This window comes from Corylus avellana, chromosome ca5, assembly GCF_901000735.1.
Source record: "Corylus avellana chromosome ca5, CavTom2PMs-1.0".
Taxonomy (NCBI): domain Eukaryota; kingdom Viridiplantae; phylum Streptophyta; class Magnoliopsida; order Fagales; family Betulaceae; genus Corylus; species Corylus avellana.
In genome coordinates, this window is record NC_081545.1 from 634263 (window position 1) to 661811 (window position 27549).

Sequence of the window (27549 nt, forward strand, 5' to 3'; positions counted from 1 at the left end):
GGAATGGTTGAAGCTCTCTCGATCCAGGGAAGGAAAAAGACCCGTGACATCTTGGCCTAAGATGAAGCGGTTACTCAATGCCCGGTTCCTACCACCAGATGACTATGGGATCCGAAGGGAACCCGTTCAATATCTGTATGTTGACCGATTCCGTGAGGATGACGTAAGCCACTTTCGTCATGTCCATAATCATCTTCATAACTCTCCAAATAGGCCATTCGTCTATGAAGAGAATTTTAATTATGGTGAAGAAGTTGTGGAAGATGTTAAGTTGGTTGAAGAAGTGGAGTTGCCATCAGAGAAAACATATGTGCAGCCACCATCATTGATTCCAACAACTACATCAATGGAGGAACAGCTACCGCCTCCTCCACCACAAGTGCAACTTCCTCTACCACAGTTACAACCTCCTCCACCACAAGTGCAACCTTCTCCACCACAGATGCAACCTTCTCCACCACAAGTGCAACTTCCTCTACCACAGATGCAACCTACACCACAGGTGCAACTCATCATGATCATCACAAAAATTGACGATTCTTTTGAAGAAAACAATGAAGTTGAAGATGATACCCAAGAAGAAATCGTTGGAGGAATTTTGGTGGAAGTAGACGAAAAGGAAAAATCATGTCTTGATTCTATCTATATAGATTTCTCCAAGTACTTTTCTTCAGAGGAGCCACATGTGCCATGTCCCAAAGAAAACTCGAGGACGAGTTTTTTTCAAGTGGGGGTGTCTGATGTAGGACGATATTTATCTTTATTTTCGGTAAAAACGAAAATAAAGAAAATATCAAAAATAATATTGGAGCAGCGCCGCTTGATCAGAATTTTAGCTATTTTCAAACAATGGAAGTACAAAAGGAAAGATTGCCACGATTCCCGCTGATTGTCAATTTTATATTAGGATTTTATTTTATTTTATTAGGACTTTATTTCCTTTCCTTATTAGGATTAGGTTTACTACTACTATAGGATTATGTTTACTTTCCTACTAGGATTAGATTTACTTTCTCTACTAGGATTAGATTTACTTTCTCTACTAGAAGTAGGTTTACTTTCTCTACAAGTATTTCTCTTCTATAAATAGGCTTGCTTATTATGTAAAACTCAACTAATTGAATTATAATCAAATTAGAGAATTCTCTCTCAAATACTCTGCGGAGTTTTATTTTTCTTAGCCTGCGGGCTTGTTTTTATCTTTTTGGGTAGAAGACGAAGACGCTTCTCCTTGCAGAATCAAAGACGCTGCTCTTTGATTAGTTACCTTAGTCTTCCGCTACGTCAGTTGTTATCATAGTCGAAGAGTTCCTTGTTGAACCTTAAACTTAGTAATAGGAATCCGTGATTGCTGTTTGTGATCTTTTTATACCCTTCTCTAGGCGGAAACTTGTTCCTTCCTTAGTTAATAATGTTAATTTTGAAGGTTATGATATCAAAGAATTCTTCTGCCCTTTTACACCAGACATGATTACGAATGTCTTGTTGTGTGCTTTCCAAAAATGACTTTCATATTCCATACTGAGTTCCAGCTCCCTTAGAGATGATAGATCATTATGTCTGCTGTACCTTCAATCATCCCAGCTTTCAACTCGTATAGATAGTTGCATTGTGAAATCATCACCGGTTGTTTCCACCTTTTAAATAGAAGAACTACATGGTGTTATTGTGGAACCATCACTTGCATTACGTTGCCTTTGGAGGGGAGGCTCGCTGCACAGCGTACACTTGTTTTTTATTAGACTTTAGAGATGTTTCAGTGAACTTCGATTGAAGAAATATTGCATGTTCTTTCGTTATAGCGAAACCCCACCCGCATTACGCAGTCATGTTCTGTATAGTACAAGGCATATTGCTTGTGTGATTATCAAAAAAAAAATTAGAAGACTGTAGACCAAGATGCGTCAAACATGAAGGCAGAATTGATATGTCAGGCAAGAAATTATATCATCTTCTCAAATGTATCAAGCTAATTCTCCCTTTGCATACACCTAAGAAACAGTGCCATAAAAATTCCTGCATTTTGAGAAATAAATTACTTTCAGCGCATGAACTGGTGAATGTAAACTAGAGCTTTAAGCATGAGAAGAATTATCTTCATGGCGAAAGCTTGTGGTTCCACAAAAGGTCACCTGCACCAATGAATGATCCATTTGCAAGCACATAATTGCCTTGACTGCTGAAAGTGACCCCAAGATTTAGCAGGGTGCCTCCTAATATCGTATACATAGTTGCCATTTGTAGTACAGTTGCTTTCCGAGCGGCTCTTTCAGACTAGAAAATGCATCTTTTGTTATTTCAATGAGAAATGATCCTAGAAATGCAGAATAGAAAGAAATATTCTTGAGAACAGCTAGATCTATTGAAATGGATTATCTCTAACAGAAAGTGCTAATATCCAACAAATATCACCTGAAAGTGTTAAAGAGACAACCTCAAGCACCCGGACTCGGAGTTTCAAGTCCCCCGACTCGAGCTGTTAAAAAAATTCTTCTATCCACCGAACTCTGTATGGCATGGATATGGTATAAGTTCTGGCCTGATAATACATAAGACAGATGCTGTTAATGCGAATGCCTATAGACATTTAACATTACAAGATATTTCTTTAAATGACTGCAACAAGAACAAGGAACTGAAAGAAGGGAAAACAAACAAGATTTCAGATGTGGTACCAGCTTGTTTTCTTATTTCTTCCACAACTTGTGTCCCAGACTGCTGCTTCTGTCTTGCATCTAGAAGCTCCTGTACATATTGTGAAGCATGATTGCTATACTACAAAAGACTCTTATGAATATGAGGTCTGAATTATATTAAAGGTATGAAACCTGTGCATAAGGTGCAGCAATCTTTAGGAAGGAAAAATCTGGATCAAGGATGTATCCTATCCCTGTAAAGCATAGATTTCAGTAGGAAAAAGCAGAGACATTAAGAAAGTTTTGGTTCTGATCATTCTACCTGTATCAACACATTTCACAATTACACAAGCTGATTTCTCTATTGGAAGTAAAGCCCATGAGAGAGAGAGAGAGCACACCTTCAAGGGTTGAAAATGCCTTCAAGACAAAAGTAACGATGGATGGAAACCAAAGTGGCTGATCTAGTGCTATCATGAATAAATCCTGACAGAAGAATTACATCAGTTATATTTTTTTGTTTTCTGTTCTCAAAACAAAATCATATTAACACAAAATTCAAAACACAAAACACTTTTAAAATTGAAAAACGGTCTTTACCTTTATATCACCACATTAGAACACTTTTTCAAACAAAAATCACCTCCAAAACACGTTAACAAACATACCCTCGTCTTCTTTATGCAATAATATTTTTTTTTGGATTGATTTATGCTCGATTGAGATGATTTTGTAAGGAGGAAATGCAGTGTATTACCAATTCATTTAGGTTTTAGATGATTCTACCTACGGTAATTGGTGAGGTGATGATCCTTGCATACCTCACCAATTGCAGCCAAAGTCTGCTGCTGATCTGGTTTCTGGCTTAACAAATTGTCCAAGAAAAATTGCAGAGATCTCCTCACCTAGGAATGAACAGAAGAAAGGTAGTAAGCGACCAATTCCACTGTTCAAGATGTTGGTAGGCTATTGCATGCATGACCCTTACTGATGACATGTCTCCTGTGGATTGAAGTACTTCAAGATCGACGAGGCTTTGGACAACCTTGCATGGTTGCTTCTTGACAGTTTATGCCAATGCTGCAAGACCTAACAAGGGATGAAAATGTGGTACTTAGCATTACTTGGAGGGAGTGGTTTATAAGCGGAACCCACAAAGGTACGTCATCGCAATGACTAGAAAAAGATTCATGATACTTATAAATTCATCTATCTCCCGTTCCTTGGCCGATGTGGGACAAATTCTTTTTTTTCACACCATATCAAGGGAATTGGGTAGGGGGAGAAATAACACTAGAGTCGTCACTGCAGATCCCCTTTTAGTCAGCAATTGTTTGGATGGAGTACCTTCGCGGGTTTGGCTTGATGGGTTTATAAGCACCACGAGTCATTTTTTAGTTAGTTGCCTGATCGCAGTACTTTTAATTGTTGTCTCACTTATAAACCATTCTCTGCCAAGTTGTACTTCAAGTGCTTCTAATGACATTTAATATTGCATGCTTATGCAGTATGTTATTGCATAGACGACCTAAATTTAACCCTAATTAACTTTGGTTGCTTCAGATGACAATGTTTAAAGAGTGAAAATAAGCAGGCCCTTCTTTGTATCACGCTCATAAACAGCATAGAAAAGTTGAAGTAGTCTCTCCTGAGCGTAAGCTTTTATTTCTCCCATCATACCAAAATCATAGTAGATGAGTGCTGCTTCATTCACATCAATTGCAAGATTTCCAGGATGAGGATTGGCATGAAAGAAACCAGTTCTTAGTATATGAAGAAATACAAGCAGGTAAAAAACCAGTAACTGCATTGTATTCAAGGTCACGAAAACTAAATAATGGCAGATAAATGATAGCACTATTTAGTGCACTGTTATACAATTGCTAAGATATGACAGTAAAAATCAGTCTTTAATTTTTCTTTTTTACGAGGCTTGCTCATCTAAGGACTAATTTTTGTATCACATCATCTCAGTTGTATAATAGTCATATAACAGTCTAGTTAATAACATCATCATGGTATAGTAAGGAACAAGGTCTTGACCTGAATTAAATATGCTTCAATAGCACATGATGATATCTGAGACCGATTATAACCACATGAATCTATCATATCTAGCTGATTAATCTTAATCCCTATCCATAGAAGTCACAAACACAAGATTATTACTTATTAGAGCACTAGCAACAAACACCCAAGAGAGACTTGGAATGGGGTGCGGGGCTTGGATTGCCCGGGCAGGTAATCCCTGCACAGCTGGGTGCAAGGCTTACCTACCCTGACATTCTGAGCCCTACACCCTTTCTCTCATTTTAGAAAGTGAATTGTAGGAAATCTGAATTCAAGAAAATAAAGTGGCTTAATAATGTAGAACAATATGAACTTGAATCAAAATAAGATAATAATTATTAAGGTGGCTTAATAATGTAAAGGGATAGAGATGGGATGCAATTGCAATAGTGAGAACTCGTGTGCGAGAGCACTTAAATCTCAATTGATCAGACATACATGTATGTATTAAGATAGTTCAAATATGTGCTAATTAAGCTTTTTATTCCAATAAGTAGGGCTCAAATAGCCTTTCACATAAACCGTTTGTACTGCATACAATACCGATAACTCATTGCATCCGGAATTTAAAATAGAGAGAAGAGAACAAAGATTTAAACATGTTTTAATGTAAATTAAAATAAAGGCTCTTATGTTTTACTTTATTTTTTGTTTTGTTTATGTGATTTAGTCGTTTTTTGACAAATTTTTAAAGTTTTTTTTATGCTTTTGAAAGCAAAACAAAGCAAACATTTATTTGAATAATAAGCATAAATCGAACTTAAATACTTTCGAAACACCAAAAGGATATTAAGCATTGCACCTTATGTGATGATTGATTAGGTTGCATTAAAGGTTTAGTGAAAGATTTTGTTTTATTTTGTATTCATAAAAAAGAGGCATGATATATTTTTTCACATGAAAAGTAAGATGAAAATGCGTTTAAATTTTAAAATTAAATTATGAAGAATAATGCGCAGGTTATGTGCTAGTATATATAAAAGAAAAAAAAAATGTCCCACGTGTATGAATGTTTATTTTTTTTGAAGTTTGGTCTATGATACATACAAAAGAAAAAAAAAAAAAAAAAAAATTGGTCTAAGATCTTGTCTTTATTTGATAATACAATATTGAAACAATATTGATGCTTCATCGAAAGCCAAAACAATAATAATAATAATAATAATAAAAAGAATATGAATTTAATCCAAACAGCTAGATGCTTCTTCACGAATTTCGATAGGTAGGATTTTTAATTTGTATACTGAAAAGAGCGCAAATAGCGCTTGTTTGCACCCCAACACCCAATAATTACTGTACTTCTTAGCTAAACTACATAATATATATATATTATTTAAATATTAATCAAGAATTACATAATATATGATCAGGATTTTGAATGATGAAAGAAGAGAGGGTTTGAGAGGGTCATTGATAATGGAATGGTAGTTTGAGTGGCGTACGTGTACTTTTTCCTTAAAATTATAATTTTTTTTTAAAAAATTTTGAAGTTATGTGACTTTATACATGTCCAGCGTAGTTTATAAGTTAAACGAGCCTAACTTTCGTTACAAGCATTAAACGAACCAAACTCAAGTCGAATATATACGAGTCAACCTCGAAATGTTTACAATTCAGTTCATTCACAGCTCTAGTGACCTTTGCTGAAAAGTACATCTATTTGGGGGAATAGTGACACTTTGCTGAAAATAAATAGTTTGAAGTTGACAACAGAAAAAAAAAAAAAAAAAATCAAATCAAATGTGCTGATATATATTTATTAAATCCAAATTAAGTTCATAATTTTTCTATATTTTTTTTTCCTTAAGAATTCCCCCCCTATATATGTACATTTTCCTATTTTAATCATGTTCTGTACAGTACAAGGCATATATATATATGCATGCTTATGGAAAAAAAAATAAAAATTAGACGACTGAAAAATGTAGACCAAGATGTGTCAAACATGAAAGCAGAATTGACATGTCAGTCAAGAAATCATATCATCTTCTCAATTTTTTCAAGCATCTTCACCCTTTGCATAGACCTAAACAACAGTGCCATAAAAACTCCTGCATTTAACAAATAAATGACTCTCAGCACATGGATGTAAATTAGATTTTGAAGCATGAGAAGAATAATATCTTGATGGTGAAAGTTTCTGGTTCCACAAAAGGTCACCTGCACCAATGAATGATCCATTTGCAATCACTTGACTGCCTTGACTGCTGAAAGTGACCCCAAGATTTAGCAGGGTACCTCCTAATACCGTATACATAGTAGCCATTTGTAGTACAGTCGCTTTCCGAGCGGCTCTTTCGGACTAGAAAATGTTATTTCAGTAAGAAATGAAGTTAGAAATACAGAATAGAAAGAAAGATTCTTGAGTGCAGCTAGATCTATTGAAATGGATTATGATAAGAGATACCTCAAGCACCCGGACTCGGAGTTTCAAGTCCCCTGACTCTAGCTGTTTCACAAATTCCTCAATCCGCTGAACTCTGTATGGCATGGACATGGTATAGGTTCTGGCCTGAAAATATAGACAAAGATGCTCTTAATGCCAATGTATATAGACAGTTAACAGTATGATGCATTCTTTAAATGGCTTCACTTGAAAATGTCATGGAACCAGAACAATGAACTGAAAGAAAGGGTGCCAAAAGTAAGATGCAGTACATCGTCAGCTTGTTTCCTTATTTCCTGCACAATTTGTGTCCCAGGCTGCCGCTTTTGTCTTATGTCTAAAAGCTCCTGTGAATAGTGTGAAGTATCAGTCCTGTACTTCAAATGCATAGCTAAAAGACTACAAAAGACTCTTATAAACAAAGGTTGAATCATATGGAACCTGTGCATAAGGTGCAGCAATCTTTACAAAGGAAAAATCTGGATCAAGGATGTATCCTATACCTGTAAGCAAATATTGTTAGTTAGGAAAGAGCAGAGACATCAAGATAAATGTGACACTACTTTTTCTGAAAGAAGCATTATAAAGTTTTTGTTCTGATCCACTGAATAGGAAGAGCTTCACTTCCAATATATCAGGACCATTCTGACAAACACATTTCACAATTATACTAGCAAAATTTCTACATTGGAAGCAAAGCCATGGAGACATGCAGTTTTTGTTTTTGTTTTTTGGAGAGAGAGAGAGAGAGAGAGAGAGAGAGATAGAGCACCTTCAAGGGTTGAAAATGCTCTTATGACAAAGGTAAACGTGGATGGAAATCGAAATGGCTGATCTTGGGCTATCGCGAATAAATCCTGCCAGAAAAAAAAAACCCCATACATCACCAATTGCAGGGCAAAGTCTTATGGTATATCAACAAGGTGTTTTAGGGTTTTATGGTTGGTAATCAAATCCTTGCATACCTCCCCAATTGCAGCCAAAGTCTGCTGCTGATCTGGTGTCTGGCTTAACGAATTGTCCAAGAAAAACTGCACAGATCTCCTTACCTAGGAATAGCACAAAAAAGTTTATTTCTAAGATGGATCATACTCTTTCTTGAAGCCCAAATATTCTTGAAAGTGAAAAAGTGACCACTTTCGCTCAAAACGTTGCTAGGCATAGCATGACAGTTACCGATGACATGTCTCCTGTGGGCTGAAGTGCTTCAAGTTCTACTAGGCTTTGCATAACCTGCATTGTTGCTGCTTGTCAGTTTAAGCCAATGCAGCAAGACCTGACAAGTTTCACTTAAGTGCTTCTGAAGTATGTTAGTGCATAAACTACCTAGTAAGAAAGGCACAAATGATCTCTAAAAACGAAAAAAATGATTATCTACTTCAATATTTAAAGTCATTTGAAGCTGAAATAGCAATTTTAATGCATGTCAGGCATAAATGCAACATTACTTTGTAAGATGTTCATAAAAGAATGTAAAAAAACCATAACTGGTTTGCTTCATATGGTGATGTTAATAAATTGAAAGCAGACCTTCTTCGCATCTTTCTCATAAATAGCATAGAAAAGTTCAAGCAGTCTCTCCCGGGTGAAAGATTTGATTTCTCCCATCATACCAAAATCATAGTAGATGAGTGCTTCATCCATGTCAATAGCAAGATTTCCCGGATGAGGATCAGCATGAAAGAAACCAGTTTTCAGTATCTGAAAAAAGAAAAAGAAAAATCCAGTAACTAAAACACTAATATGAGGAGCAAGTAATGCATCCATCAAACATTAGAAAGTCATATTAGTTGGTACAGATAGAAAGAAAGTCCTGACCTGAAGTAAGTATGCTTCAATGGCGTGTGATGATATTCGGGACCGACTATGGCCCCGTGAATCTAGCATATCCACTCGATTTATCTTAATCCCTGTCCATAGAGGTGACAATACAAGATCATTTATTACTAATATAAAAACCAATGAGTTGGCTAAATAATTCGAACAACGCATATCATCTTGAACCATAATAAACACATTAGCTCAGATTCAAACCTGGTACGTACTCCAAGGTCAACGCCTTTGTGGCAGTATAATCCCAATAAACCAGCTAGAAGTGGGAAAAAAAAGTTATCAAAGTGAGAACGAGCATTATATTTTAAACAAAACAGTTTTTCTTGCCACAATGGTTTCTTACAAAAAAAACTCAATGATTTTATTTGAATTAGTTCTCTTGTAGTCTTGATGCAAGAAACATACAGGAACTCGGACCCACTTTATATTTCGAAAATCTCGGCGGAATCTATCTGCATTCTTCCCTTCATTTATATAATCAATTTCTTGATACAAAATCCTGAAAGCAACACAAGCGCAAGAAAATATTTAGAGCATCACAACTTGCAGTGGGAGAAAAAAATGTTTCACTGCAGTCCTAGTAAAGCTCAAATTAAAAGGTAGGAAAGCAACTTTTTTCTGAATAAATGTGTTAAAATGGTCCAATCCAACACAACTTAAGCCTCATTTTAAAATAAGATTTGTTAAGACCAGAATGTGTTGCACCTTAACATGGATATGATGTGTTCACACATGATAACATAATGATAGGTCCCATTATACTTGTAATTCTACAATAAATATCTCAAGAAATCTACAGAGAAACTGGAATAAGCTTGCTACTTACGTGGCGCATTCTTCATATATTCCAATCCAATCTCTTGTTGGACCACCCATAGTTTCACTTCTCTGAAAATACTCTGCAATTAGCTTCAGATTTCCTGAATGGAAGCAGCAAAGATTATTAAAAAAAACACCTAAAATTGCTGAATTCCAACGAGTCACCCCAAAAATACATGCAGCAAATATGAAAAGCGTGTCACTTAGCCAGATCTAAGATTTCACCACACCTTGAAGCAGCCAGTCAATTGAACTTTTCCAAGATGACTGCCTAATAGATTGATCATGGATAAATATCACAGGGTTTGGGTTGTCAAACAATACTTAACCCCATCAGTCATGCATGTTAAAAGACACCTTTAGTAACTCTCTAATTACATTTATCAAGGGCCCCTTTTCAAGAAGTCAACTCCCAATTACGCCTCAAATTTCTATCTCACAATATAGAACAACTCATATCACAGCTGTTACTTTCACCATAGCATTCAATTCTGCACACATGCTTTATGGAATGAATACACAAGAATTCTTCACTGGTCTACCATGCATCTAAAAACAAGAAGGAAAAGGGAAATGGGAAAAACAAGCAACAACACATGGCATTTCATATTAAGCAACTTACAATGGTCTGGTATGAATGGAAAAAAAATGGGAATTACTTACTTAAGTCAATGTCGAAAAGCTTCTTGAGACCAGGTCTTTGAACTTTCACTACTACATGCTCTCCATTATGTAGGATAGCCCGATGGACCTAAAGAAAGGACTCTCAAATTTTAAATCAGTAAAAGTCGAAACTCTTAAACAAGTACTATGTGTAGAGCCAATCTAAAGAAATTGTGAATGGTCATAACTTCGTAGAAATTCGTCCACCAATAAAAAAAATAGTTTCTTTCCTGCCTTCTCTTAGATTGTCTTATTTCTCCAGATTTGTATCAAGATGGTCTAAATGTTGAAACAATGAAACAATGTACACATTTTATTATGCCATCCTTCAAGCTACATAAAGAGAAACAATATAAACAAAATTCTCACGATTTGGAAGGGTTGACAAATAAAGTGCAATAATAAGGCATGAATTAAACACCTGACCAAGACTAGCAGCAGCAATTGGCTGGTCCTCAAACTCCTTAAACAATATGTTGATGGGAGCTCCGAGTTCACTCTCAATGAAGCCTCTTGCTTTCTTTGGTGAGAAGGCGGGGACCTTATCCTGAATTATACATAGGAATCACATAGATTTTGTAAGAGAAAATCAGACTTTCAAGTTTACTATGTAACAAATAAATAGACTAACAGGATGTTTGCATTTAAAAGCATAAATACGTGAGAAGACATAGCAGCCTATTTGGAATTAGGGAATAGAATTCAAAAGGTACCTGCAACTTTGCAAGCTCATCCACAAACTCACGTGGAAATAGATCTGACCTTGTTGAAGATAACTGTCCAAGTTTAATGAAAGTTGGACCAAGCTGCAGCACACATTCTCGCAGCCATGAGGCAGTTTTTTTCCTTCTGTTTTTCTGATTTAAAGAAATCTTTTTAAAACTTTGAGGCAAAACAAAAATCACATATCTACAAAGCCAAGGAAACTAATTGCATATTGACCATTTGTATAATGTAATGGCAGAAACTAAAACAGCAACAGTAAAAGTTCCAGAAACCCACCTGCTTATCTTCTGTGAAGCCTCCCAAATATGCCCATTTTGCATTGTCGAACAGAATACGAACCCGCAAAGAGAGAACAAAAGACCAAACATCTATACTCCTTTGCAAGGAATTATAATTTTCATTTGCCCAACTGAAACCTTCATCTGAGGGCAAAACCTTGAGGTCCTCCACTGGTGGAAGTTGTTTAGAATCTATAACTTTTGGTTTTCTTACTGGGGCTGGAGTAGGTTGTCTTCTAACAAGATTTGCTCCATTAACAACCTGCTTTGAACCATTCACTATGTCTACTTTATTAGTGGACAAGGTTTTTCTTTTCACTACTTCACTTGCTGGTACCATTTTAACAGCTCTTCCATTGGTAGCTAATCTTGAGGGAGATTCAGACTGTCGCATTTCCACTTGAAACTTGTAAAACTTGTCAGTCCTAGGTGGACTACATGATGATCCATCCATCTTTGAGAATTTATGAAGTGAAATCGAGCTTGAGAAACTGAGGTTGTCTTGTGGTCTCCCTTGATTTATTGACTCCATATTGCGGCAATAGCTGCTGTGTGAAGCCAGTATTGCCGCCATTGAAGATACAGATACCTACACAATACATTGAGTGGAGAAACAATAAGCTAATAAACAGTGAAAGATCCAATATCAAATCCATATCTAATATCTGATTATTTCCAAGGAGCTCTGATGCTCACTTAGCTTGTTCAGTACTGTCAATAGCAAAAGAAAAGAAAAGCACATAGCAGAAACGAAAAACTGAAATCTGAAGTATTCCATTTCTTTAGTTCTTCAGGAAAAATGAATAAAAGAAAGTCAACCCAAATTCAGTCTTGAACGATTATGTCACTGATTTATGTTGATTTCATCATTTTCCACAGGAAACAAAAGAACCCAGATAAAAAAACTCACTGTGTAAGTAGAATTCAGCACCAATTCTTGACTAGTTCAACCAAATGAACAAACTTTTGACCTTGAATCTGAGTGGTGAAGAAGTTGGTTGGAAGACGGGTCTTATTGGAGGCCTAAAAATACAATATAATATAAAAAGAAAGAAGAGCCGTCTAAACTGAGGGAAGAGCGACAAGAAGGAAAGTGCACTGGGGTGTCGTAGTTCTCCACTCCAATGTTGAGTGTGGCACAGAGTATTCAGTTTAACGACAAGACGGTTGTAAACAGGATCTTCAACTAACGCCAATCAGTTGCCTGATCGGTGCGTGGAAGTCACTGCAACCCCTCGAGAGATGGCGGTAATTTAGTTGATCGCTTATTGGTTCTGCTTTCATCATTTGTCGTTGTTCCACGTGGGTGATCATCGGTTACTTCAATTTCTCTGTAATTATTAACTTTCTGTACTAATATTAATATATAGTAAGAAAGATCATATTTTTATTTGATTCTAAAACATGAAGATTAACCTTAACCAAACCTCCTCTCATGATGAGACCATGATTTCGTGCCAATAAAGTTCTCTTTAAATTGATAATGAAAGAGAAAACTTTTGATTTACTATCATTTAAGTCATGATCAATTAAAAATAATGACATCAAAAGCCAAAAATAGTAAAGATATAATCGAACAATCATTTTCACCAGTTTCTAAAGGTAGGTTTTTGTACAAGACCCTTTTGCTCTAAACTCAATAATAATACAATTATGGACCAGATTTTTGTTTTGGACTCCATTATGGACCCACTAGTGGGCAAGACGTAGAAGCCACAAATACATGATACGTCGTGGCCACCTTTGGAAACAGTCTTTCTAGTGGGCCAACTTGGGTAAAAGAAGAAACTCAAAACCACACAAAATGATAATTTTGTACAAGCGGGAAGCAAGAGTAGCCAAAAATATCCATGTGTTTACACTATATATCCCTCCACAGAAATTTTGTGCACATTATTGAATACCACTCTTACGCATAAATTCGATACAAATTAAATATAAAATTAGCGAGAGTTATGATTGACTTATATAGTTTAATATCTGTGACTCGACACGAGTCGAACCCGATACGTAACATTTAAAGTTGACAATTTTGACATGATTTTGTGAACACAAGATGAGATTAACCAACTTATGTCTCGACATAATTTAAATGGACACCCAAACACGTATTGTCAATCCTAAAGTTGTCGGGCCCAATTATTGTAAGTACTTTGTGGGTTGCAGAGAAGGACTTTGTAGTAACAAACCAGGCCCTCAATTATTTCCACGAATTGTGTCCTTGAATGGGCTGTTAGTCATTCATGGGTTGGGCCTCAACATCGTCAAAGAACCTCCTACAGACTTCCTCCTCAACATCCTCAGTATCCATTATCCAAGAAACATGTCCCAGATATGTAGAAGGATTACCTCTCTGCTGTGGCGAGGGGGAATGTGACGCAGCCAACATCCGCCATATACTGAGCTCTTCAGGTACTTGTTCTAATGCCCATGAAACATAGCTAAGAAAATTTAACTTCTTGTTCTTGCAGAAGAATGTGTTGGTTCAAATGCCCATTAATTGCATTGGCTTGGATTTCGTTTTGAAGCAGCTTCAACTAGTTGCATTCTTTATGCTTAAAATAGTGTCTTGAAAAGGGAAGCAGGCTTCACAATGATCAAAAACAACCTATTACATCTGCATATCTGGTATCTTCACTAATATCTTTCACTGTTTCGTCTCATTTTGATTGTATATAAGTATTTTAATTCCATGTTTCAAAAATCACATTAGTATGCAGAGAACTAAGGGTGGCAATTCGTGTTCGCATATTGGGTTTGGGTCGTGTCGCGGAAATTCTCAAACATTGCACAATCAAAACCCCAGCAAGACCATACTAGAGGTATACTACTGCCAATTGATTACCTTAACAACACGAATGAATGTAATTTTTGTTTTATATTTGGAATAGCTCACATTTGACTGTCGAAGTATTTCAACTACCCGATTTTGTCCTGTTAAATATACAAGTTTGATTGTGGGTATGTGTCGTACCTTTGCTTGATCTTGATTTGCATCATCCCACAGCCTTCTTATTAATTCTTCTGGCATTTGCTCCAAGTGTAACTTCTTGAGGTTAGTCAGATGTTCAATGCCCTCAGGCAACATCTTTAGCTCGGGACAATAAATTAGATTTAACTCCCGAATGGTTGGCAATGCACCCTCTTCCACTACTAGACTATCCAATTGTGCAAGCTCCACAATATTTAGTTTGTTGAGTTTAGGAAACCATCCCGCCTTAAAGTGCAAGAGCTTCCCATCGTAGGCCTTCTTTAGTTCAAGAAACACTATAGCAGACTGTACATGTAGAGAAGAAACAATATCATCTTGGAGACAAGACATACTTAAGTGCAAATGAGAGAGGTTTGCTAGAGACCCAAGCCAGAGAAGCAACCTATTCAACTGCTTGACCAATTCCAGCTTCTGAAGAAATGGTGGAGGCAGAGATAAGGCTTCCGACTAAAGTTTTTCCCCATTAGTTTCTGTCACACCTAAACGAAGGAGGGTTTTCATCTTTTAAATGGAAATATAGCCCAAAGACTCCAACTAACACCTAGAAGGAGTGTTGAATAGGTTTTCACAAAATAACGCAGAATTTAAAAAATTATCAACCACAAACGACCACCAAATAATATAAGAGCAGCAAATCAATAAACACAAGTAATTGAGTGATGAAGTGGAAACCTTTTGAAGAACTCTTCAAAAGAAAAACCACTCTGGGACAGCCAAACCTAGAAAACTCATTCGCTTTTAAGGAATCCAATTACAAGTACAACATGCTTACAAAACCTTTGTAACAAACACCATACTTGTTCTAAAGAAATGATCCGTTTGTTTCTACTGCAGTAGTTCCAGAACCTCTGGACAATTTGTCTATGCAAGCTTCCTCTTGCAATTTCGAAACTCCGGTGGCTCAAGGTTTTATTCGAAAACTGAGGTTGTGTGGTTTAACAAAACATACTCTATGAGAGGAGAAACAAGAATGCTCTAGGCTCTATGAAACCTCTCTTTGGCACAAAGCTCTATGGCCTAAAAGTCTTATAATAATCGTGCACGGAGTGGTCTTTCATAGACTTTAAAATTTTGGTCTCCAAGTTTACAATAGGATCCTTGATTTTCTACAGAATATAAGGCGGCATTCGAACTGGGTACTTTGCAGTTCGAGCTGCACTAGGGTTACACTCTAAAAGCAAGGATTTTTCTGGCAATGCGTTCAAATTGCACTTGGGACGACACATTCTGTAAGTCCTCAGTTCAAACTTAAATGGAATGCCACTTGGAATGACCTGCCAGACTTGAACTATCTTCAAAACAGTCCTAGTTCAAACTAACTTGGAATGGCAGACACTAAAAGGTCTTCAAGTATTTCTCAACTGATAAAGTTTGAACCACTCTTGGAATGGCACTTAGGACACCAACTTCTGCCATACTTTAAACTTTTCAGTTTGAACCAACTTAGGACGGCACTTGGAATGGTGAGCACTGGTACCTCTAGAACACTATCAGTTCAAACTGATTTAGGACAAAGTTTGGAACAGCAGGTTCTGCCTAACTTGAGATTGCTTCTTTTACTGATTAGTTCGAACTGGTATATTCTCAGTTCAAACTGAGAACACAAATTTGAACTAAATGAAAACTAACACCATTACACTAAATCAGTTCAAACTAGCGGTGTCTAATTGAAACCATATTACACTAAAGTGTTTTGGACATACAATCAGCCAACCTAAAAACTAACATTTAGATAGAAGGGTAAATCTTTGAAACTTAACAACAAGATACCCTTCACTTTTCCCTACATGGGATTGATGCTAAGTAATAAAAAATCAAGCTTAAGAAAAATGTTGGTTTGTTAAGATATGTTGGTTTTGAATTGTCAGGTACGAGGGCATGTCTATGCCTTCAAAAAAAACATTTTATAAAACAGTTGTGCCTTTAGATTTTAAAGATTTAATGTGAGCATGGGATGAACCAGAACATGTATGCTAGAGCATGTTGAACATAGCAGCACTTCTCTCTCCCTTTCACTGGAAAATTCTCTGTAACCGACTTAGCCCAGTTTTTCTTTTGCCTTCTTGAAACTTCCAGCCAATGCCTTGCAACCTCCTGCTCATACTTCACAAATTTTCCTTAAACCGATTGAGCCACCAGCTTTAATCTTAAAATTTCCAGCCAACCTCCATTCTTGAAGTTTCTGTGACCAACTGAAGTTTCCAGCTACAGCATTTTTCAATCTGTCTTTTGTGCTGGCCATGTCTTGTTTTCTGTAGGTGAATTGTTGAGTTGTTTTTCTTTAAGTGAAGGTGATGAGTTGTCCTTCTTTTGTGTGAGGTGTTGTTATTGGTGAAGGTGTTTATGTGTAAAACACTTACATGATAGTTTTAAGCTTTTGTTAAAGTGAACCAATAAAAGTAGTACTCTTTATTTTGAGTGCTCCAATTTTTATTCAACAGAGCAAAGGAAATTTGCTTCTTCACCCAATAATAATACCTCGGTAATATTACTTCTCTCTCTGTGTGTGATGATGATGCTGATTCATAATCATGTGGAGCTCTAATTAATGGGTATTTCAGCAGAAGACGGTGGTGGGTAGTGGTGGTGGTGCAAAGGATCCCAACCATATTACGATGACTCCAACTGTTTCTGCTGCAGCTGGGTATAAGTGGCGTTTGGTTATAGCATATGATGGAACCCATTATGCAGGTTTTATTTCTCCTTTTTGCTCTTTGGCTCTGTTTCGTTCTCAAAGCCACTAGCTTCACTTTTGTTTTTAATCCCTAAATTAGTAGTATAAGTTCGCTTTGCTTTGGTGAATTACTCATCATTTCACCAATAGCTGCTTCTAAACGCGTTTGCTATTTTTTTAAAAAAATTATTATTTTCCTCGAAACAAACTTCAATTTGAAGGAAATGTCTTCCCTAAATATCTATTTGTGTGGAACATAACCAAATAACTCAAGTTTCGTTTGGTTTAGCGGTTTCAAATGTGTGATTGAAAAAATAATGATTCAAAACACATTTAATGAAAATGCGATTTAAAAAAAAAAATACAGTTAAGTGTTTGGTAAAATCGAGGTCCGACCTTTAAAATCGTGCATTTTAAAAAATGTGCTCTTCGCCTGTTGTTCAAACCGTCATTTTTTAAATGCACCTCCAAACAAGACACTTTTTGCAATTTTCTTTAAAAACGTGTCTGGCCGGCAAAATCGCAAGGCCAAACACAGTAGTAATTGAAGAAAAGTTGGGAAATGTTGTGAAAGTTGCTGTGTACTGGACTCCAAATGTTGTGGCAGAAATTTTGAATTATTCAGATATAATTAGTGTCTTAACTGGTGAAAGTATGCATTACAAAATTTGTTTCTGTATGTGAATTTACTAGCTACTAGGCATAATCATTGCCCATTTTATGCTCTTGAACCACATTGTGATGTTTATTTCAGGTTGGCAATATCAGCAGTCTCCACCCACAATACAATGCACATTGGAAAAGGCTTTAACTCGAGCAACCAAGTTGGAAAGGAAGGATCTTGTTTTGGTTGGTGCAAGTAGAACTGATAGGGGAGTTCATGCCTGGGCTCAGGTCTGACTTTGTTACTCCTATGGGATTCAATTAGCATTCATCATCAATTAAACCACATGCTTATTACCAAATTAAGCTTTCAGGTGGCACACTTTGTTACACCTTTCAACTATGATAACTTGGCAAGTATTCACGCAGCTTTGAATGGTCTTCTTCCCTCCGATATCAGAGTTCGAGAGATTAGCCCTGCAGTGCCTGAATTCCATGCTCGTTTCTCAGCAAAAAGCAAGGTTTATCACTACAAGATATATAATGACTCCATCATGGACCCATTTCAGCGTCGCTATGCTTATCACAGTATCTATAAACTTAATACTGTCGTCATGAGAGAGGCTGCAAGCTATTTTGTTGGAAAGCATGACTTCTCTGCTTTTGTTAATGCATCTCACAACGATGGAGTGCCAGATCCAGTGAAGACTATATTCCGGTTTGACGTCATTGAAATGGTAATTGTCAAGCCCCATAGCTGGTCTTGCGTTAATGAAATCTGTTTCACCTCAGAACTTCACCACTTTTTTTTTTTAATCCCTTTTCAACTTGATATTAGTCAAAAGGCCCAGAAAGGTATTACCATTACATGTGTTGAATTTAGCTGATCAAGGTCTCAAAACTGATCAGTTGGTTGCATTATTGTCTAGGGAGCTCTTTTGCAGTTAGAAGTTGAAGGTTCAGGTTTCTTATATAGACAAGTGCGGAACATGGTGAATAATTTTTCCCTGAATTCCATTTGAAATTGTGATTGCTATTGTATTATGCATTTCAGGTGTAAGCAATTTTCTGTTCATTAACTTTTTCAGGTTGCTCTGTTGCTGCAAATTGGGAAGGAAGCACTTCCTCGTGATATTGTTCCCATGATTTTGGCAAGTCGAGATCGCAAGGAGCTTGCTAAATATGCGTTGGCTGCACCACCTCATGGGCTGTGTCTTGTAACTGTTAAGTATAGTGAAGAGCACCTACGGCTACCATCAGGTTGCCCCAATACCAGTTTTGGTAGGCATCATACTGTAAGCAAATGTAAGCTTCCATTTTACTAAAAATCCAATTGCACCAAAAAAGGAAAAGAGGAGAGATTGTTCAAGGAATTGTGCATCCACTTTGTCACTTAAGCTCCCATTTTACTATATATCCAATTGTACCAACACAGAAAAAGAAGAGAGATTATTTTAAGGAATGGTACATGCCTTTGTAACTTTTCAATATAGGCAGTTCATAATTCACAATGCTGCATGCAGGCTGATCAATTCACTGTTTTACTTGGTATTGTTGGATTTCTCTTAAGCAGCGGAAGTGCAACTGCTCCGTTAAGGGGTAGAAACTTTTTTCCTTCTCTTTTATGATTACATAGTTTTTATCAGAGACATCATCTGACATGTAATAAGTTGAGTCGAGGAAAAGCGTTTAAAAGCAGAGCAAGACTCTAAAGCAGACTATACATAGTTGAAATCTGGAGGGAGAGGAATGCTCTAAAAGGAAAAATAATTTCTAAAATGGAAGAGGAATGAATTTCCATAAGAATATACCTTCCAACTGCCATAAGAGTAAAGAAAGAATAAAAATAAAAATAATAAAAAAGAATATTTAAATGAAGAAGATAAAGATTTAGAGAGTTGAATGTGGGGTGTTTTTGAAAAGTTGCTAGCTAAAATAGAAAAAGTGGGTGTTCTAGCTAAAATTTGGCTAAAGTTTTGCTAATTCACTAGGAATGCTCCTGCAAAAGGACATTCTTAAATTGAAATGAATCCTGAAAATAGGCAGTTTTTTTTGAAGTGCAACTTTTCATTCTACTTAGACAACCTTTATGCGTATTGCCAACTAATGAGGATCCCCTGCATTAGTTGAATTGAGATTGTCATATACAGAGGTCTTCAGGTACTTGTTCTAAGGCCCATGAAACGTGCAAGAAAATTTAACTTCTTGTTCTTGTAGAAGAATGTGTTGGTTAAAATGCCCATTATTGCATTGGCTTGGATTTGGTTTTGAAGCAGCTTCAACTAGTTGCATTCTTTATGCTGAAAGTACTGTCTTGAAAGGGAAAGCAGGCTTTACAATTTGATAAAACAGGAAGAAAAAAAAAACCCTATTACATCTGCATATCTAGCAGCTTCACTAATATCTTTCACTGTTGTGTCTCATTTGATTGTATATAAGTCCTTTAATTCGAAGTTTCATAACTCACAATAGTATGCAGAGAACTGCAAGATGTTACTTTCTTTCTACTTGTTAAGCATGTATGTTTTAGCTTTTTGTTAGATGCGTAGCATTTTTCTATGATATTCATGTGCACACCATCCGCTGCAAAAATTGTTGACACGTTGCTATAAAGTTTTGAATTGTGTAGGATTATTGTACACTACTTTGTTTTTGCTTGGATTAGTAGCACAGAGAAGACAAAGAGACAGAATATTAGGATTCTGACCCCTCAAGCCTCTAGAGTTGTAAGATTCAAAAAAAATTCCTTCTTTTTCTCAAATTTTGGAAAGACAAAAAAATTAACATTATCTATGATTTGTTGTTTACGATGGAATTATTTCTGAGTATATTGAATGAATCTGTAAGTATTAGTTAACTTCCTTAGTATTTTGATTTACCTAAAAAAAATTTCCTTTCTTTTTCCCTTTGTGGGCAAGGACGTGTGCCACCCAGGATTACAAGTTACTTTGATATTCCTGTCCTGGCCTCAACATTGCACAGTCAAAACCGCAGCAAAACCAGACTAGAGGTATACTACTGCCAATTGATTACCTTAACAAGAAGAATGAAGGTAATTTTTATTTTATATTTGGAATAGCTCACATTTGACTATCGAACTGTTTCAACTACCCGATTTTGTCCCCTTAAATATACGAGTTTGATTGTGGGTATGTGTCGTACCTTTGCTTGATCTTGATTTGCATCATCCCGCAGCCTTCCTATGAATTCTTCTGGCATGTGCTCCAGGTGTAACTTCTTGAGGTTAGTCAGATGTTCAATGCCCTCAGGCAACATCTTTAGCTCTGGACAATAAATTAGATTTAACTCCCGAATGGTTGGCAATGCACCCTCTTCCACTACTAGACTATCCAATTGTGCAAGCTCCGCAATATTGAGTTTGTTGAGTTTAGGAAACCATCCCGCCTCAAAGTGCAAGAGCTTCCCATCATAGGCCTTCTTTAGTTCAAGAAACACTAGAGCAGACAGTACGTGTAGAGAAGAAACAATATCATCTTGGAGACAAGACATACTTAAGTACAAATGTGAGAGGTTTGCCAGAGAACCAAGCCAGTGAGGCAACCTATTCAACTGCCCAACCAATTCCATCTTCTGAAGAAATGGTGGAGGCAGAGACAAGGCTTCCAACTGAAGTTTTTCCCCGTTAGCTGCGGTCACACCTAAACGAAGGAGGTTTGTCATCTTTTGAATGGAAGTGCACAACTTTGGCCCATCAACATTTCTAAGCCTTTTGATCTCCAGCCTTCTGAGCTCAGTCAAGTTCCCAATTTGTTGGATTGACTCTTCCTCTGCTTCAATGCATGCTAGAGTTTGTAGGCCTCGAATATTCCATATTCCTGCAGGAGCCTGTATGCTGTTAGGAATATTGGATGTTTCAGAATTCTGATCATTGTTGAAACCCATGTATAGATGTCTCAATCTTGGTAGTTTTGATATTCCACTTGGTAACCTTCTCACATTAGTATTACGTACATCCAAGGTTTGTAGGTTCTGTAGCCTTTCCATTGACTTGGGAAACTTACTAATCTTGGTACCTCTTAGGTTCAAGTACCTCAGATTGAACAAATTGACCAATGTGCTTGGTATTGTTTCAATAGGAACCCCTTGTAGTTCGAGGACCCTTAGCAATTTGAATTTCAATGATACTTCATCCAAAGAGAATGAGGTACACATATCTGTCTTAAAGACGAAGAAAGAACGAAGGTGGTGTGAAACGGTCCTACTCAATCGGATGTTTTCACCTCTATCATATACTGATAAGCGGTGGACTTTCCCTTCTAGCTTTGATTCACGTCCATCATATGCTGTACAGAAATTCTCTTTCTCAGATGTTGCCATAGCCAGTTCATGCATAACATCATGCACTCGACATGTCTTCACCCTCCCAGCAGCATTAGTCTCTGTGACCTGAATCATGCTTAGAAAAATTAGATCTGTGAGGTACTCCTCTGCTACCTCCTCCATAGTTATCCCTTTTCTTTCTTTGATGAACCCTTCTGCTACCCAGAGCCGAATCAACTTCTTCCTCTTGATCTGGTAACCAAAATGGAACATACAGCAATACAAGAAACAGTGTTTTAGATAGAAGGGTAAATCTCTAAAACTTAACAACAAGATACCCTTCACTTTTCCCAGCATGGGATTGTTGCTAAGTTGCCAATTGAGACTTTCTTTAACTTTCTTCCATTCTCCAATTGTCTTGCTTCTTGAACACATGAGACCTCCTATTGCCACAATTGCAAGTGGCAAGCCTTCACATTTCTTCATAATGGCCTGAGCCAATGGTTGCAGTTCTGCAGGACAGCGGCGACCTGGTTCATTCCAAAATGCCTTCTTACAGAAGAGGGTCCAAGCATCATTTTCACAAAGGGGCTCAAGGCGATGAACACGGAATCCAATTCCAACAGATGTTGCAACATTCTCATTTCTCGTTGTCAGGATAATTCTGCTTCCATGTTTATTATTTGGAAAAGCACCTCTCATTTTACTCCAGAGATCTATGCTCCATACATCATCCAAGACAACAACATACCTCTTCTGATGCAAAAACCCAATGAGCATTGCCATGAGCTGCATATTGTTCATTGATTCAAGGTTGCTTGGTAACTCTGCTTGCTTTGTCCCAAAAAATTCTCTGACTATGCTTCTTAGTAGATCTTCAATGCCATATGTTTGGGACACAGATATCCATGCCCAGCAATCAAAGTGTCGCTTGATTCTTTGGTCATTGTAGACTCTTGTAACTAGAGTGGTCTTACCTAGACCGCCCATTCCCACAATTGAAATAATTGCCCGGCGTTGTTCATCCTCCAGTAACCATTCAAGCATTTGTTCTGTGTCTTCTTCCATTCCTACTACCTCGTCTTCTTCAAAAAGGACTGATGATTCTCCATAGTGCTGCCAACATTCGCTACCCATATTTTTTCTTGTCCCTTCATCAAACTTATCAAAATCGTATCTCTTGCTTCTCTCTGAGATAGCATGCACCTTGGCTTTGATCTTTGGAAGCTTTGATGACATCTGACGCCTTGCAGTGATGTTCTTGGGGAGGTTGACAAAGTCTTTGGCAATACCCTTGAAACCACTTATATGGTTCTTCTTGTCTTTGAGAAGATGCATGAACTCATCTATAATATCCTCAACTTCATACGCAACTTCTCTTACTTGTCTCACCCATGTTTCCACTAACTCACTTCTTTCCATTCTTCTTTCTGCATCTCTTAAGAATGATCTCATGGTCTCTAACTCAAGCTTGATCTCTTCAATTCCATCATGAGCATCTCCTAGAAGTGATGCCTGTTGAAGTAGGATAGTTGTAAGTTTATCAAGCAAGAAGTTTACAGCACCATCTGCCATATTTGCTCCTAAATTTCTCACTCCCGGCCCTCTCTTTCTCCTGTGTTTTTCCTTTCCTCTCTCTTACTTTTTTTTAATGTTATTATTTATTATTTTTTAGTTATATATATATATATATATATATATATATATATATTCCGTTACATTTTCTTTCAAATGTCTAACGTCTGTCATTCACTTTCAAAACTCACCGTTTTGCCACGTTAGCATTTTTTCCACTATAGGATAGCTTGCGGCCAACCCCAAGGGGTTACGGGTGGCTCGCAGGCCACCCCAACACCATTGGGGGATTTGGGGTGGCCACAAAGCCACCCCATGAGTGTTGGGGTGGCCTGCGAGCCACTCTTAACCCCTTGAAAGCTACTCCATGGTGGGTTTTGGGGTGGCCAAGGGTGGTAGCTCCACCGCTGGCCATTCCTTCATTTTTATTTTAAAATTAGGTGAAAAAAAAGCTAATATGATAAAATGGTGAGTTTTTGAGATTAAATAATAAACATTAGATATTTTGAAGAAAATGTAGCAGAATGATTATGACATCTTTTCCATTGACTCAAAGTGTATTCACGCGTCAACAATTTATTATAAGCTTTCCCCAAACTAAATGCACGAGGGAATATGCACAAAAGTGTTGGTATTCCATGATAAATGATGGCTTACCAACAGCCCGCCACTGTCCCACCACTGTTTGGTTCATGAATCCAACCGGTTCGAGGTTTGACTTTTGTTGTTATAGACTTCTTGGTACGTTGATATTTTCTCACAGACAGCCTATAATGAGATGAGATAGAATATGCTGGTCTATGTTGTTTATTAAACAAGAACATGTCTTTATAATAACAAAATTACTTTTGATTAGTACATCTTACAATTGTATTTACTATCGAGATTTTGCTAATTGTTGTTCTCCTCCGGGAAAACTTTCAGCTAATAATATATATTGTTTTTAAGCACGATAGTTTTTGGTTGGACATTGTTGTTAGGGAGTCCACCCCTTTGTTTGAACTTTTCTATATTGAATTTTTTTTTTTTTTTTATATAAAAAAAAAAAAAAAACTGGTGTATCTCGAAACATAGGAATGGTGGCTCATTTCTGGGAAATTACGTGGGTTCTATTATGAAGTTTCCTCCCCCAAGAGTTGGTCAAAGGTCAACCTTTTTTTGGTAAGAATTGTCAGCAACGACTCCGCAGTACTGTGGCTACCGAGTAATTCATGCTTAGACGGAGAACGACCCCTTCAGCTTTGGGATTAAGTAGAATTATATGGTAAGGAGTTTGATTAAAATCCTATACAAGTTCCACAGAACTTTCAGCAGCAAATCACGAGTTGTTAAACGTGCGTGAGTTTTGTCTTTCTAGCAACGTTTGTTGCTTTGTTGTCGACTCTGTTGGATCCAATAAAATAAAAAAATTAAAAATTAAAAAAAAAAAAAAAAAAAAAAGAAGAGAAAAAAGAGAGGAAAATCAGTTGGCCCAAGTGGCTCATCTTTGGGCCATTTGTTAGGCCTAAATTTTTTTTTGGCTTTTATTGGTCTTTTTTTATGACCCATGCCAATTTTGGGCTTATAGTTGAACCCATTGTTTGCCCAATTTCGGCTTAAGTCGGCCCTCACTTTTTCCGCCATAGTTAGCTCTATTGTTGTTAAAGGCTCATCTTTGGTCAACGTCGCCAACCGCCACCAACTCCAGTGAGTTTCTGACCGTCATCTCCGGCCTTCGTGGCAAACCACTTGCCATCTCCAACAACAAAAAATAAAAATAAAAAATCTTTTTAAACTCAAGCTTTCATAATCTTACACATTGAGTTTGTGGGGATATTATAATATATTTTCATATAATTTTGATTGATAATTAAATTTTTGTAGATATAGGTTATAGATCGAACCATGTAATTTTTTTACATTTTTCTCTTCTTTCCTCAATCTCTCATCCTTTGTGTTTATTTTCTTTTATTCCGCTATTCGATTTCATTTTCCATTCGATTATGAATTTTGTGGTGGCCGGGAAGCATTCCCATTACTACCAACGACATTTTAATATGACATACAACTATTTTCTTAATTCTAAAGGGAACTCAATATTATTCACAACACCAACTGAGCAACTGAGCTAATGGTGTTGGTGTGCAAATTGTAATAAGACGCACAATAAGGCAGCTCTAGGGATAGCGTAACCGCAGCAAAGAGAAAGTCAAAGACTAGAGATGGAAAATCGTATCACCACAAACTCTTGCCCCTAACAAAAACATAGTAAAGGCATCCAAAATAAACATTGATATGACTCATGTAATTTTTTAAAATTTTTATTTTTATTTTTATTTTTAGCATGTGTGTGATTGTGTTTGAAAAATAGAGCTTTTGAGTTTTTTTTTTTTTAAAAAAAAAAAACGTTTTTTTTCTTTTTTTTTTGGCAAAAGCTCAATTTTTAAGTTTTTGTCAAAAGTACGTTTTGATAATTTTTAAAGTAAAAAGAGTCAAAGAAGTACTTTTAGAATTTTTTACTAAACAAGTCAGCTTTTGTTTGGCTCATCTTTCTATATACTAAAAATACTTTTAAGCTCTCTAACGCAATCCCAAAAAGACTTATTGTTTTTCAAAAGTTAAAGAAGTATATTTGAAGTTTTTTGATTTACCAACAAACTTTTGTTCAACACATTGTTTTAGGTACTAAAAGTACCTTTTAAGCTCCTTAATGCAATCTCAAACATGCTCTTAGCACTTGAGCTACAAGCAAATAACAAGATTCATTGAATCAATTGCCTAATATAATGATATGTAGCAATAAGAAGAAGAAACATCTTCAAATATAAAATTTAGAGTCTGTTTGAAATGGAAGCTTGAAAAATACTTTTAATATTTGAAAAAGTTGTGCCAAACAAAAAACTGACATGTTTGGTAAAAAAATTCAAAAGCTTTTTATTTTTTTTATTTTTTGACTTTTTACATTTTTGAAAAAAGCTTAAAAATAAAGCTTTTTTCTAAAAAACTCTTTCTTACTTTAAAACCTTTATTTCCTAACGTAATTCCAAACATGTTTTTCACATGCTAAGATCAGCTTTGTAGAGGAAAGATACTCGGAAACTTTATTCATTGAATAACTCATTCTTCAAAAACTTTGATTCTTCAATACAATCAAGACACTTTAAAAAATAAAAAAAATAAAAAAAAAATAAAAAATAAAAAAAGACCCATGACCAAACCCAGACATGGTTGTGTGTCGGTCATAACCCACGACTTGGCACTGAGTCCTTTTTTCCCACTATTTTTTGCCTTTTAAAAAAATATATTTTATGAAAGAGTATTTTTGTCATTTTTGCTTAATCCGTGAGGATTTAACAAAGAAAATCGTAAGGGATGGAGATGACAGAAAGGGACTAATAAATTAATACCTTGCATTACTTTTTAAAATTTAGAGGCACTTCAAAATCGGGCATAAATTTTCTACAAGTTAGATTATAGGCAGTGGCGGAGCCACAAGGAGGCCAAGCTGCCAGAGGTGGCCACGGCCCCTACGTGGGATTAAAAAAAAAGAAATTCTACACGGACCCCTTCAAACTATTAAGAGAAAAATATATAAGCGGCCCCTATGTGAAATTTTTTTAACTCCTCCATTACTCCTTGGTTTATTAAATCTCGCGCTTCAGCCTTCTTTTTTCTTTCCTTTTCTCATCTTTCTTCTTTTCCCACCTTCTCCGCCAACTTCCTCTTTCTCTTTTTTGTTTTATTTTTATTTTCTCCTTCCCCAGCACTCACTTTTTTATTTTTTATTTTTTATTTTATATTATTTACGTTATTTCTTTGTCTCCCACTATCCACTCTCTTTCTCTTTCTTTTTTTTTTTTTTCTTTTTTTTTTTCTCCCTTTCTCTTCTCCCTCTCTCTCTCTCTCTCTCTCACTCAGTGGTTGACTCCCTCTCAATTTCTCAAATCAAATACTCTCTTATGTTTCGACTTTATTAAATTAGGGCTTTTGGTATGTAAATTTGATATTAATTCATTAGAGTTTGATCCTGAATT

At 36.4% G+C, this 27549-nt stretch overlaps 4 protein-coding genes and 1 pseudogene across 9 annotated transcripts in view; 2 read left to right on the forward strand and 3 right to left on the reverse strand.

Annotated features, from left to right (window-relative positions):
- The window catches only part of LOC132183346 (pentatricopeptide repeat-containing protein At5g61990, mitochondrial-like), a 10264-nt gene extending 7385 nt beyond the window's left edge, over positions 1–2879 (forward strand). The window contains exon 2 of the mRNA XM_059596774.1: positions 2715–2879. The gene's annotated coding sequence lies outside the window, so the exon portion shown is untranslated. The remainder of the gene's footprint in view (positions 1–2714) is intronic.
- Positions 1943–5260, reverse strand: LOC132180598 (protein ACTIVITY OF BC1 COMPLEX KINASE 7, chloroplastic-like; annotated as a pseudogene).
- A 1179-nt stretch (positions 5261–6439) lies between these two features.
- LOC132182977 (protein ACTIVITY OF BC1 COMPLEX KINASE 7, chloroplastic-like) lies at positions 6440–12655 on the reverse strand. Its single transcript, XM_059596358.1, has 18 exons — positions 12322–12655; positions 11410–12000; positions 11121–11264; positions 10829–10954; positions 10408–10495; positions 9752–9845; positions 9331–9424; positions 9127–9181; positions 8911–9002; positions 8623–8793; positions 8269–8325; positions 8058–8141; positions 7865–7949; positions 7534–7595; positions 7365–7439; positions 7114–7218; positions 6867–7008; positions 6440–6757 (listed from the first exon to the last, which is right to left on the reverse strand). Exons 2-18 carry the CDS (start codon positions 11983–11985, stop codon positions 6684–6686), a joined length of 2124 nt encoding a protein of 707 aa, XP_059452341.1. The 5' UTR covers positions 11986–12000; positions 12322–12655; the 3' UTR covers positions 6440–6683.
- A 1076-nt stretch (positions 12656–13731) lies between these two features.
- Positions 13732–19168, forward strand: LOC132181280 (uncharacterized). Of its 6 annotated transcripts, none has more exons than XM_059594421.1 (8): positions 13732–13823; positions 13940–14039; positions 14125–14233; positions 16965–17094; positions 17832–17971; positions 18055–18417; positions 18610–18672; positions 18769–19168. In XM_059594421.1, exons 2-8 carry the CDS (start codon positions 14005–14007, stop codon positions 19003–19005), a joined length of 1077 nt encoding a protein of 358 aa, XP_059450404.1. In that variant the 5' UTR covers positions 13732–13823; positions 13940–14004; the 3' UTR covers positions 19006–19168. The 6 variants fall into 6 exon arrangements, with proteins under 6 accessions (XP_059450404.1, XP_059450403.1, XP_059450407.1 ...); XM_059594420.1 differs by having other exon boundaries at positions 13943–14039; XM_059594424.1 differs by having other exon boundaries at positions 13943–14039; positions 18625–18672.
- A 1602-nt stretch (positions 19169–20770) lies between these two features.
- LOC132180599 (disease resistance protein RPM1-like) lies at positions 20771–23560 on the reverse strand. Its single transcript, XM_059593486.1, has one exon. The coding sequence runs from the start codon at positions 23534–23536 to the stop codon at positions 20771–20773; it is 2766 nt and encodes a 921-aa protein (XP_059449469.1). The 5' UTR covers positions 23537–23560.
- Between the last annotated feature and the right edge of the window lie 3989 nt (positions 23561–27549).